Source organism: Scyliorhinus torazame, chromosome 11 (assembly GCF_047496885.1).
Source record: "Scyliorhinus torazame isolate Kashiwa2021f chromosome 11, sScyTor2.1, whole genome shotgun sequence".
Lineage (NCBI taxonomy): Eukaryota > Metazoa > Chordata > Chondrichthyes > Carcharhiniformes > Scyliorhinidae > Scyliorhinus > Scyliorhinus torazame.
This window is the reverse complement of record NC_092717.1, coordinates 703,613-717,603: the sequence shown is the minus strand read 5'-3', so window position 1 is coordinate 717,603 and position 13,991 is coordinate 703,613. Positions and strand designations below refer to the sequence as shown.

Genomic DNA, 13,991 nt, shown 5'->3' with positions numbered 1-13,991 from the left:
GAACTGGGATGATGCAAATTTATGAGGCGTATGTTTGGATGTATCCCGGACCTGGAGGCGGGAAAGTTGGTAATGGGGGGAGACTTTAATACGGTGCTGGACCCAGGGCTGGACAGATCGAGGTCCAGGACCGGGAGGAGGCCGGCAGCGGCTAGGGTGCTCAAAGACTTCATGGAGCAGATGGGAGGAGTAGACCCCTGGAGATTTAGTAGGCCTAGGAGTAAGGAGTTCTCGTTTTTCCCCTATGTCCACAAAGTATACTCACGGATAGACTTTTTTGTTTTGGGAAGGGCACTGATTCCGAAGGTGACAGGGACGGAATACACGGCCATAGCTATCTCGGACCACGCTCCACATTGGGTAGACCTGGAGGTAGGAGAGGAAAAAGAACAGCACCCACTCTGGAGAATGGATATGGGATTATTGGCGGATGAGGGGGTATGTTTAAGGGTGAGGGGGTGTATTGAAAGGTACTTGGAGCTGAATGGCAATGGGGAGGTTCAGGTGGGAGTGGTCTGGGAGGCGTTGAAGGCAGTGGTTAGAGGGGAGCTGATATCAATAAGGGCACATAAAGGAAAGCAGGAGGGCAAGGAAAGGGAGCGGTTGCTGAAAGAACTTTTGAGGGTGGACAGGCAATATGCGGAGGCACCGGAGGAGGGACTGTACAGGGAAAGACAAAGGCTACACGTAGAATTTTACCTGTTGACCACGGGTAATGCAGAGGTACAATGGAGGAGGGCACAGGGTGTACAGTATGAATATGGAGAGAAGGCGAGTCGTTTACTGGCCCACCAACTGAGGAAGAGGGGAGCAGCGAGGGAGATAGGGGGGGTGAGAGATGAGGGGGGAGAGATGGAACGCGGAGCGGAGAGAGTGAACGGGGTGTTCAAGGCATTCTATGAAAGGTTATATAAGGCTCAGCCCCCGGAAGGGAAGGAGAGAATTATGTGTTTCCTGGATCAGCTGGAATTCCCTAAGGTGGAGGAGCAGGAGAGGGCAGGATTGGGAGCACAGGTTGAGATGGAGGAGGTAGTGAAAGGGATTGGGAGCATGCAGGCGGGGAAGGCCCCGGGACCAGACGGATTCCCAGTGGACTTTTATAGGAAGTATATGGACTTGTTGGCCCCGCTTTTGACGAGAACCTTTAATGAGGCTAGGGAAAGGGGGCAGCTCCCCCCGACTATGTCGGAGGCAACGATATCGCTCCTTTTAAAGAAGGAAAAAGACCCGCTGCAATGCGGGTCCTACAGGCCCATTTCCCTTTTAAATGTAGATGCTAAGATTCTGGCCAAGGTGATGGCGACGAGGATAGAAGACTGTGTCCCGGGGGTGGTCCATGAGGACCAAACCGGGTTCGTGAAGGGGAGACAGCTGAACACGAACATACGGAGGTTGATAGGGGTAATGATGATGCACCCGCCGGAGGGGGAGGCGGAGATAGTGGTGGCGATGGATGCCGATAAAGCATTCAACAGAGTGGAGTGGGATTATCTGTGGGAGGTGCTGAGGAGATTTGGTTTTGGAGAAGGGTATATCGGATGGGTACAGCTGCTGTATAGGGCCCCGGTGGCGAGTGTGGTTACGAATAGACAGAGGTCTGATTACTTCCGTCTTCATAGAGGGACGAGGCAGGGGTGTCCCCTGTCTCCGCTACTGTTTGCATTGGCGATTGAGCCCCTGGCCATAGCACTGAGGGGTTCCAGGAAGTGGAGGGGAGTGCTTAGGGGAGGAGAAGAACACCGGGTATCTTTGTATGCAGATGATTTATTGCTGTATGTTGCAGACCCAGCGGAGGGGATGCCTGAGATAATGCAGATACTTAGGGAGTTTGGGGATTTTTTGGGGTACAAATTGAACATGGGGAAAAGTGAGTTGTTTGTGGTGCATCCGGGGGAGCAGAGCAGGGGAATAGATGATTTACCGCTGAGGAAGGTAACAAGAGATTTTCGGTACTTAGTGATTCAGATAGCCAGGAATTGGGGAACCTTACACCGGTTTAATTTAACAAGATTGGTGGAACAGATGGAGGAGGATTTTAAGAGATGGGACATGGTGTCCCTGTCACTGGCAGGTAAGGTGCAGGCGGTTAAAATAGTAGTCCTCCCGAGATTCCTCTTTGTGTTTCAGTGCCTCCCGGTGATGGTCACGAAGGCTTTTTTCAAGAGAATTGAGAAAGGCGTTATGAGTTTTGTGTGGGCAGGGAAGACCCCGAGAGTGAGGAGGGGGTTCTTGCAGCGTAGTAGGGATAGAGGGGGGCTGGCACTACCGAGCCTAAGTGAGTATTACTGGGCCGCCAATATCTCAATGGTGTGTAAGTGGATGGGAGAAGGGGAGGGAGCGGCGTGGAAGAGATTGGAGATGGCGTCCTGTAAGGGGACCAGCCTACAAGCAATGGTGACGGCGCCGTTGCTGTTCTCCCCGAAGAAATACACCACAAGCCCAGTGGTGGTGGCAACATAAAAAATTTGGGGGCAGTGGAGACGGCATAGGGGAAGGACGGGAGCCTCGGTGCGGTCCCCGATAAGAAATAACCATAGGTTTGTCCCGGGGAGAATGGATGGGGAATTTGGAGCATGGCAAAGAGCTGGGGTAGTGCAACTGAGGGATCTGTTCGTAGATGGGACGTTTGCGAGTCTGGGAGCGCTGACGGAAAAATATGGGTTGCCCCAAGGGAATGCATTTCGGTATATGCAGCTAAGGGCTTTTGCGAGGCAACAGGTGAGGGAATTCCCGCAGCTCCCGACGCAGGAGGTGCAGGATAGAGTGATCTCAGAGACATGGGTGGGGGATGGTAGGGTGTCGGACATATACAGGGAAATTAGGGACGAGGGGGAGATCATGGTAGATGAGCTGAAAGGGAAATGGGAAGAAGAGCTGGGGGAAGAGATTGAGGAGGGGCTGTGGGCTGATGCCCTACGTAGGGTAAACTCATCGTCCTCGTGTGCCAGGCTAAGCCTGATACAATTCAAGGTTCTACACAGGGCGCATATGACTGGAGCACGGCTCAGTAAATTTTTGGGGGTAGAGGATAGGTGTGGGAGATGCTCGAGAAGCCCAGCGAACCACACCCACATGTTCTGGTTATGTCCGGCACTACAGGGGTTCTGGGTGGGGGTGGCGAAGGTGCTTTCGAAGGTGGTGGGGGTCCGGGTCGAGCCAAGCTGGGGGTTGGCTATATTCGGGGTTGCAGAAGAGCCGGGAGTGCAGGAGGCGAAAGAGGCTGATGTTTTGGCCTTTGCGTCCGTCCCTAGTAGCCCGGCGAAGGATATTGCTTATGTGGAAGGAAGCCAAACCCCCGGGCGTGGAGACCTGGATAAATGACATGGTAGGGTTTATAAAACTAGAACGGATAAAGTTTGCATTAAGGGGTTCAGCTCAAGGGTTCACCAGGCGGTGGCAACCATTCATTGATTACCTCACAGAACGATAGAGGGAAGGGGAAGGTAACAGCAGCAACCCAGGGGGGAGGGGGGGGGGGGGGGGGGGGGGGGGGGGAGAGACTCGGGCGGGTTCTCAGGGATGTCTCTGTTTCTGTGTAGATATTTGTACTAGGCAATGTATAGAGTAATTATTTTTGATAAGGCAGTTGCCATTTAGTTTTTGTTTATATATTATTTATTTATTTGCAAAAACAGGCCACTGTTATTTATATTGCTTTATTGTTGTTAAAAAGGAAAACTTTGTACTGTTATGTTTGGCCAAAAAATCTGAATAAAAAATACTTCAAAAAAAAAAATTAAAAAAAATAAAGGGCAGGTCGTGCATAACTAATTTAGTGGAATTTGTTTTTCTGACATTACCAGTGCGGTAGATAATGGGGAGCCAATGGATGTGGTATATCAGGATTTCCAGAAAGCTTTTGACAAGGTGCTACACAAAAGATTGCTGCATAAGATAATGATGCATGGCATTAAAGGTAAAGTAGTAGCATGGATAGAGGATTGGTTAATTAATAGAAAGCAAAGAGTGGGGATTAATGGGTGTTTCTCTGGTTGGTAATCAGTAGCTCGTGGTGTCCCTCAGGGATCAGTGTTGGGCCCACAATTGTTCACAATTTACATAGATGATTTGGAGTTGGGGACCAAGTAAAATGTGTCCAAGTTTGCAGACGACACTAAGGTAGTGGTAAAGCAAGAAGTGCAGAGGATACTGGAAGTCTGCAGAGGGATTTGGATAGTTTGGATGAATGGGCTAGGGTCTGGCAGATGGAATACAATGCTGCCAAATGTGAGGTTATCCATTTTGGTAGGAATAACAGCAAAAGAGATTATTTAAATGATAAAATATTAAAACATGCTGCTGTGCAGAGGGACCAAGGTGTCCTCGTGCATGAGTCGCAAAAAGTTGGTTTACAGGTGCAGCAGGTGATTAAGAAGGCGAATGGAGTATTGTCCTTCATTGCTAGAGGGTTGGAATTTAAGGATAGGGAGGTTATGCTGCAACTGGTGTTAGTGAGTCCACACCTGGAGTATTGTGTTCAGTTTTGGTCTCCTTACCTAAGAAAGGATATACTGGCACTGGAGGGTGTGCAGAGGAGATTCACTAGGTTAATCCCAGAGTTGAGGGGGTTGGATTGCGAGGAGAGGTTGAGTAGACTGGGACTGTACTTGTTGGAATTTAAAAGGATGCAGGGGGGGGGGGGGAAACTTATAGAAACATATTAAATTATGAAAGGAATAGATAGGATACATGCGGGAAGTTTGTTCCCGCTGGCGGGTGAGGGCAGAACTAGGGGGCATAGCCTGAAAATAAGGGGAAGTAGATTTAGGACTGAGCTTAGGAGGAACTTCTTCACCCAAAGGGTTGTGAATCTATGGAATCCCCTGCCCAGTGAAGCAGTAGTGGCTCCTTCATTAAATGTTTTTAAGATAAAGATAGATAGTTTTTTTGAAGAATAAAGGGTTATGGTGTTCGGGTGGGAAAGTGGAGCTGAGTCCACAAAACATCAGCCATGATCTCATTGAATGGCGGAGCAGGCTCGAAGGGCCAGGTGGCTGACTCCTGCTCCTAGTTCGTTATGTAAACAAGCACAATCATCGCACTTTGCTACGGTCAGCTAAGACCACTCTGCTCCCCCTGACCAACCATCCCCATCCCCAATCATTATAAGAACTGGTTAAAAACTTTCCTAGCATTCTGAATGAACAAAACAAAACGTATGTAAACAAGAAAACATTTCTCAGCCACTTGTAAAGTAATAGCCCCAAAGAACAGTGTTGCATCAGTTAACTAACATTACACCAGATTACCTGAGCTGCAGCTATCAAGCTGGCTGCACCGGAGTTTTAGTTAGTTAACCCTGTCCGTGGGTAATGCGTAAGTTAATGAGTCTGCAATTTAAACAGTTTGATTTCGCTCCCATTGATACCCGAGACACATCTCACCATTGCGTTAACACCACCTTCCCTGATCACATCTCCGAAGCAGACCCTCTACATCACAAACGATTAGGCAACTAAGCAGAGAGTCACATCGTCGTTGACTTCTACCCATAGTGTACCATCCGATGCAGTGCAGATCTCTCTCCAGCTGCTGACAAAGGAGGTGCTGTTGTCGTCTGGCGCACTGACCTCTACCGCTCAAGAGGCTCACAGTGATGCAGAGATGTTTGAATTCCTCTGCTGCCTGCCGTGCTGATGAAAAGCACTTGTTTCCCTCCTCGCAATGGACTCTCAGCATTGCGGGACCAGTTGTTTGGAATCTTATGTTCTTCTCACTGAGCCGCTTCTTCACATCTGTATATTGGTGTCTTTTCCACTGCAGAGCTGGCGACTAGTCCTGATCTAGCATGATTGCCCTTCCCGTGAATTGGAGGTTTTTCTTCCCCAAGCCTTGGTAAGAACATACTGTTGCATCTGGATGTTGAGAAAATTCACCATAAATATCTCTGGGGTGCATTAGCATCCAACGGTGTTGTTGTAGTGATCTATGAGCCCTCTCTCGTAGTGAAAAATCAACCAGGAGCTTAAGTCGGTCCTAGAGAAAGTTTTCGGCCCACTGGATAATGACCTCGCCTTCTAAGTTTTCTCCATAAATTCACAAGTTCTTCAGTCTCATTAAATTACCGAGGTGTACACATCTGTCCTCAAACTGCGTGTCTTTCCAGAGTAAATGAGAGGGTAGCCTATCACTGCCTATGCCGCTATCCTCAACCATACTAATTCTGTTCTCAGATTCCATAACGTTCATTCCCAAACCGCTGACAGTTTATTCCAGTTCTGAGATCGAATTGTTCATTTTCCCAAGAGCGTCATTTACTTGTCTGAATTTTCTCAGATCAATCAGGATAGTGCCCAGCTCAGGCTGAATGTGATGTTCGGTTGGGCCCATTGCTGTCATGTGGAGACGGAATGTGCTTTCTCCCTTCTTTATTTCTGTCATCCCAGAGCATTTTTGATTCATTTCTCTTCTGTCTCAAACTTTCTCTCATTCTGTGACTATATCCACAGTATGTTGGGATGACTTAACTAGTGTTTGGAGGTGGATTCTTCTTGAAGGGGAACAGAGAAACACTCAGCAGGCAGCCATTAGGTCTCCTTTTCGCATTTTTATAAAAGTACTTTTTAAACAGTTCAGTATATGTTTGGTGAGCCAGTGAAATTACAGCTTAATTAATATCACTCATGCATAAGTCACATCATCGTGACAATGCCAAGAGTGCTCTTTTTAAATTAATTTGGATGCAGCTGGCAAGGCCAGCATTTATCCCATTCTTTGTTGCCCGTAGAAGTGATGGTGCGGCTTTTCTTGAAACACTGCAGACCAAGTGGGGTAGGTGCCCCCAGTGCTGGTAGATAAGGAGTTCCAATATGGGCAGCACAGTTGCTTCACAGCGGCAGGGTCCCAGGTTCGATTCCCCGCTGGGTCACTGTCTGTGCGGAGTCTGCACGTTCTCCCAGTGTCTGCGTGGGTTTCCTCTGGGTGCTCCAGTTTCCCCCCACAAGTCCCGAAAGACGCGCTGTTAGGTAATTTGGACATTCTGAATTCTCCCTCTGTGTACCCAAACAGGCACCAGAGTGTGGCGACTAGGGGCTTTACACAGTAACTACATTGCAGTGTAAATGTAACCCTACTTGTGACAATAAAGATTATTAAATATTAATAACCTCGTGACGATGGAGTAATGTTGATATATGTTCATGTCAGAGTTGTGTGTGTCTTAAGAGGAGAACATGAAAGTATTCTTCTGGGTGATGGAGGTTGCAGAATCAAGAGTGTTACCAAAGAAGATTTGGTGAGTTAGAGAAGCCTTGTAGATAATGCATACTGAACCACAGCAGTGGATGGTGCAGTGCATGGATTAGGTGGTGAATGGGACACTAATCAAGGACACCAATCAAGCAGACTATTCTATCCTCAATGGTGTTAAGCTTATGGAGCGTTATTACATACAAATCCAGTTAAGTGAAAAGAATTCCATCACAGCTCTAACTGGTACCTTATAGATAATAGAGAGGTTTTTGGGAGTCATAATGTGAGCCACTTGCATAATAGACAGCCTTGGAGCTGCTCAATTAGCCACGGCATTTACATTGCTGGACCAGTTCAGTGTCTAGCCACCCCAGGATGTTAATGATGAGGATTCAGTGATGGTAGTACCATTCAGCACCATGGGGAGGTGGTTAGACTCTTTTTTTGGAAATGGTTATTGATTAACTAGTTGCGACAAACCTGGATACATGTGAACATGCATTGCTTTATTACTGGAGTGTTAACTCAGTGTATAAGAGAATATTTCCAGCAGGAAACAAATATATTATTATTTATCTAAATATTCTGAACACTTGAGCATAATTTCTGACACTCAGCTGATTAGTAGACAGCAGGATTACTTACCTTTTTCTCTAAAAGGATCAACTTGAAGAGAATTATAGTCTGTAAAACAAAAAAAAAAGCATGTTCATCATTGCACGACCATTCAAATGCTGATTTTGCAAGAATGACAACAAAGTACAAAACTTGCATTTGCATAGCACCTTTAGCAAAGTAAACAATTCCAACACACTTCACAGGAGCGTAAAATAGTCACTGAGCCAAAGGAGGAAACAATAAGACAGGTGACCAAAAGATTGACCAAATATAAGTTTTATGGAGGATCTTAAACGCAGTGCACTTTGGGAGCACAACAGAACATATTTCAACAGATTTGGACTGAAATTTAAGAGAGCACCTTTAACAAAAACAAAGACATGATGAAGAAAACTGATAAGTGAGGCCGCAGGCAACATAGAGGGATATGTTGTGGGGACAGGATCAGAAACTGTATCTTACTTATTTAATGCATATTAAATAATCTATATCAATATTTAACTGTATTGGAATAATGGGCTATAAAACATACACATAAATACACTGTGGTGTCATCAGGGGCTGTGTACTGCAAGGACAGAACTTTCCACCAGTTTCTGGACAACAGCTTTGCCTCTCAAGATGGCCAGAGAAAGTCACGTGGCAAATTGACAGGAATCGGTGCAACGAGGATCAGCTGTGCAGCCTGATCAGACTATATAAGCAGAGTATCCAGTCCTACTAGCAGAGAAGCTCATTTGCCGTGTGTAAAGTAAAGAGGCTGCCTTGGACAGTCTTGCTGTCACTACTCTTCCAGGAATGCGTACCCTGAAGAAGTACTACTCTTCTCTTCCACTAATCACCTTCACTGCTTTCCATTTCTCTCTTAGTGTTGGACACGGTATTTACCAAGACTCGCTTCCACAGCCATATTTCCCTCCTCAGTGACTGCCTTCATCTGTTGCAGATGTTAAGGAACGCAAGCTTCAACAACTCATCATCACCACTGCCCATCCTAGGCCCACCACCAGTCCCAATCCCTCGTACCCCATTTCTCCCAGCCCTTGCCGCGTGTTCACCATACCCTCCGACCTTCCCCTCTCGGAGGATGAGCGTGCTGTTCTCAGCAAAGGACTCAGCTTTGTACCCTGACGTCCCCACCTCAATGAATTCCGGGCTCGACATGATGTTGAATTCTTCTTTCGTCACCTTCGTCTCCATGCCTTCTTTGGGCAAGAATCCTCCCCCCGTTCCACTGATCCTTTCATGTGCCTCCAACATTCTGCCTTCAAGTGGACCCCCCCCTGCCGGGACAATCACCTCCCCTCGATCTTTTCATTGAGAACTGTCGAAGGGGACATTGGCTGTCTTAATTTTACTGCCCCCCTCGCCCATTCTAACCTCTCTCCTTCCAAACTTTCTGCTATTCACTCCGTCAGGTCTAACCCCGACTTTGTCATCAAACCTGCTCTTACAACAATGTAATGTGACATGAATCCCAGGTCCCGGTTGAGGCCGCACTCATGTGTGCGGAACTTGGCTATAAGTTTCTGCTCGGCGATTCTGCGTTGTCGCGGGTCCTGAAGGCCGCCTTGGAGAACGCTTACCCGGAGATCAGAGGCTGAATGCCCTTGACTGCTGAAGTGTTCCCCGACTGGAAGGGAACATTCCTGCCTGGTGATTGTTGCGCGATGTCCGTTCATTCGTTGTCGCAGCGTCTGCATGGTCTCGCCAATGTACCACGCTTCGGGACATCCTTTCCTGCAGCGTATGAGGTAGACAACGTTGGCCGAGTCGCACGAGTATGTACCGCGTACCTGGCGGGTGGTGTTCTCACGTGTAATAGTTCATCCCCCACCATCTGGTCTGCGAAATCCTACCAACTGTCCTGGCTTGAGACAATTCACACCTCTTTAACCTGGGGTTACCCCATCTCTGGATCTGTAAAGATTTAATCACCTGCTAATGCTCGCCTTCCAAGCATTGTTTGGCATCTTTGAATTTGTCTATATATGTGTTTCTGGAACAGACCTCTTCATTCACCTGAGGAAGGAGCAGCGCTCCGAAAGCTAGTGACATCGAAACAAACCAGTTGGACTTTAACCTGGTGTTGTAAGACTTCGTACTGTGCTCACCCCAGTCCAACGCCGGCATCTCCACATCATCAAACCTGCTGACAAAGGAGGTGCTGTTGTCGTCTGGCGCACTGACCTCTACCTCTCAAGAGGCTGAGCCTCTCAGATACTTCCTCTTACCTCCCGCTGGACCATGACCAGACCACTGAACATCAAGCCATCATCTTCAACACCGTCAGTGACCTAATTTCCTCCGGATGTCTTCCCCCTACGTCTTCCAACCTCAGAGTCTCCCAACCCCGGACAGCCCGCTTTTACCTACTTCCCAAAATCCACAAAAAGGACTGTCCCGGCAGGCCCATTGTGTCAGCATGCTCCTGCCCCACCAAACTTATTTCCTCTTATCCTGACTCCACCCTCACTCACTGCTCTGGTCCATTCCCTCCCCACCTACATCCCGGATTCCTCTGATGCCCTGCGTCAATATGACAGCTTCCAGTTCGCAATCCATCAGACATAGGAGCAGAATTAGGCCACTCGGCCCATCGAGTCTGCTCCGCCATTCAATCATGGCTGATACTTTTCTCATCTCCAGCCTTCTCCCCATAACCCCTGATCCCCTTCCGAAACTGCCTCCTATTTACCATGGATGTGCAATCTCTTTACACCACCATCTCACACCAGGGTGGCCTGAGAGCTCTTCGCTTATTCCTCGAAAGGAGGCCTGGACAATTCCCATCCACCACCACTCTCCTCCACCTGGCTGAACTCGTTCTATCTCTTAACAATTTCTCCTTTAACTCATCTCACTTTCAAAGGTGTAGTAATGGGCACCGCATGGGTCCGAGTTATGCTCGTCTTTTTATGGGGTATTTTTAAGGCCTATCCGGGTCCCCTCCCACAACTCCTTTACCAGTACATTGATGACTATTTTGGTGCTGCTTCATGCTCTCATCGGACCTGGAAAAATTCATCAACTTTGCTTCCTGTTTCCACCCCTCCATCACTTTCACCTGGTCCGTCTCAGACACTTCCCTTCCCTTCCTTGATCTTTCAATCTCCATTTCCGGCAATAGACTATCTACTAATATCCACTACAAGCCCACTGACTCCCACAGCTATCTGGGCTACAGCTCTTCGCACCCTACACCCTGTAAGGACTCCATCCCTTTCTCTCAGCTCCTTCACCTCTGATGTTCCGATGATGCCACTTTCCAAAATGGTGCTTCGAAAATGTATTCAGCTTTGACAAAGGGTCATCTGGACTCGAAACGTTAGCTCTTTTCTCTCCCTACAGATGCTGCCAGACCTGCTGAGATTTTCCAGCATTTTCTCTTGGTTGCTGTGTTTAAAGTTCGGCTCAAGGAAGAGCTAGGTAATTATTTCCTTTTTTTTGTTTTGGTGAGTGTTTGAAGACCTGTAAATAAACATTAACCTTTTATATTGTATCGAGATAGCCCCATCTAATGCAATCCCTATATCCTAGTGACATCACAACAAAGCATTGGTATACACACACACACACACACACACACACACACACGCTTATATATTAGAGATAAAAATAAATAATCTGAATAATTTTGCATGAAGCGCACAAGGGTTCCTACGTGGCACAGGAATCATACTTGTATACTGTTGCCTGCAATAACCCGTTCCTTCATGCATCTTGGATAACCATGTGTGCAGAAGTGCTTCCGGTTGCTCAAATTTGAACTCAAGTTTTCTGAAATGGAGTGGTTGGAGTCCCTGCAAGATATGTGGGAGGCTGAAAATCTTCTCAGTTGCATTGTCGAGGAGGTGGTCACTAGAAAGTTACAGAGCTTTCAAGATACCAGGATTATGGAATGAAACAGGGTAGACCACCCAGCATCGACCTAGGCATCGGAGATCACAAAGGCACACCCAGCTCCACTGACATTACAAAGGCCTCATTGCTAACATTTCGGGCTTGTGCCAAAATTGGGAGAATTTGCCCAGAGACAAGTAAAGAAACAGCCCAACATAGTCATATTCACTGAATCATGCCTTACAGACAATGTTCCAGACACTACCATCATCACACCTGCACACGCCCTGTCCCACGAGCAGGATAGACCCATCAGAGGTGGCGACAGTGGTATACAGTCGGAAGGGAACTGCCTGAGAGTCCTCAAAATTGACTCTGGACCTCACGAAATCTCATGGCATCAGGTCAAACGTGGGTAAGGAAACCTCGGGCTGATTATCACCTACAACCCCCCCCCCCCCCCCCCCCCCCCCCCCCGCGCCGATGAAGCAATACTCCTCCATGTTGAACACCAATTGGAAGAAGCAGAGTGGAACATGCACAGAATGCATTCTGGATGAGGTACGGTCACTGTATGAGGACAAGGATAGACTATTTAGGTCTGAGATGAGGAAAACTTTTTTCGCTAACAGTGGTGAGCCTGTGGAATTCTCTGTCACAGAAAGCAGTTGAGGCTAAAATGTTGGCTGTTTTCAAAAGGAGTTAAGAAACAGCTCTTGGAGTAAAGGGATCAAAGGATATGGAGGGGGGGGGGGGGGGAAAGAGTGGGAACAGGTTACCAAGTTAGATAATCAGCCATGACCATAATGAATGGCAGAGCAGGCTCAAAGGGCCACATGGCCTCCTCCTGCTATTACTTTCTATGTCCATCACCTTGGTAGTACCATCACTGACCAAGTTGGCCAAGACCTGAAGGACATAGCTGCTAAATTTAGTCCATGGCACATGGTGAGGAAACCAATGAGTGGAAAAACCAAATTGATCTTGTCTGCACAAATCTACTGTCGCAGATGCATCTGTCCATGACAATATTGTAGGAACGACCACCGCATCGTCCTTGTCAAGATGAAATCCCGTATTTACATTTGGAATTCTTCCCATCATGTCATGTGGCACAATCACGTCACGTGGCACCATCACAATGCTAATTGTTTACTAACGGATCTAGCAGCTCAAAACTGGACATTCCTGAAGCACTGTGGGCCATCAGCAGAATTGTATTCAACCAGAATCTGTGACCCAAATCTACTGTTCCCATCAAAGCTGTGGGATCAACCCCGTTTCAATAAGGAGTGCAGGATGACATGCCAGGACCAACAGCTGGCATTCCTAAAAATGAGTGTCAACCTGATGACATTGAAATAATGACAATTTGCATGCCAAACAGCAGAAACAAAATGTTATAGAGCAATTTCCCATTCAATGGAGCAGATCTTAGAGAGGGCTATGGCTTAAATAATAAATAGGCCAGCAGAGGTATGCAGGTTTTGTTTAGCAACTGGGGCTTTCTAAGGTAGAAGCTTTTAACTTTTAGTTTAGCTAATTTGATTGCAGTTGGAGATAGGTAGCAGGAGAGAAGGCCGCTTTCATAGCTCTCCTCGAAGCCGTTGGTTTTAGAAGGCTAAAGAGGGAACTTTAAAAAAAACTCTTTTACATGTGGGCATTACTGGCTAGACCAGCAATTGTTGCCCATCCCTAATTGCCCTTATGAAGGTGGTGATGATGAGCTATCTTCTTGAACCTCTGCGGTCCATGTGGTATAGGTACACCCACTGTGCTGTTAGGGAGGGAGTTCCAGGATGTTGCCCCAGTGACAGTGAAGAAACAACGATATATTTCCAAGTCAGGGTGGTGAGTGCTTGGAGGGGAACCTCCAGGTGGTGGGGTTCCCAGGTATCTGCTGCAATTGTCCTTCTGGATGGTGGTGTTCGTGGGTTTAGAAGGTGCAGCCTAAGGAACTTTGGTGAGTTCTTGCAGTGCATCTTGTAGATTGCCTTTCGGCAATGACCAAAGGTTTAGGTGAGAAGCTGGTTCTGCAATATTTCCACAATTTCATCATACATTTTTTGAGCCTGTTTTTTCTGGCTGCATCAGACTTTGCAGAAATTGCCTCTCCCCCCCTACCACCCATTTTACTCAGGACGGTTGGGACTACAATATCTGCCGCAATTTAATTTGTTTGGACAAAATAATCAAATCTTTCAGTTTATGAGCTCCACTACTTGGTGTTCTCGTTACACAGTCCCACAGTGACAAATGTTACGTTATTTGTACTATGGATGGAAAGAGCTTGCATAAGTACAATACGCCATGAAACTTTTAGCACTATTGTGCTTATT

The 13,991-nt window shown here is 47.2% G+C and overlaps 1 protein-coding gene across 1 annotated transcript in view; it reads right to left on the bottom strand.

Moving 5' to 3' along the window:
* avl9 (AVL9 homolog (S. cerevisiase)) overlaps positions 1–13,991 on the bottom strand; it is a 162,671-nt gene that overhangs the window by 63,562 nt on the left and 85,118 nt on the right. The window contains exon 8 of the mRNA XM_072466837.1: positions 7,837–7,875. Within this exon, the coding sequence (XP_072322938.1) occupies positions 7,837–7,875 (39 nt within the window). The remainder of the gene's footprint in view (positions 1–7,836; positions 7,876–13,991) is intronic.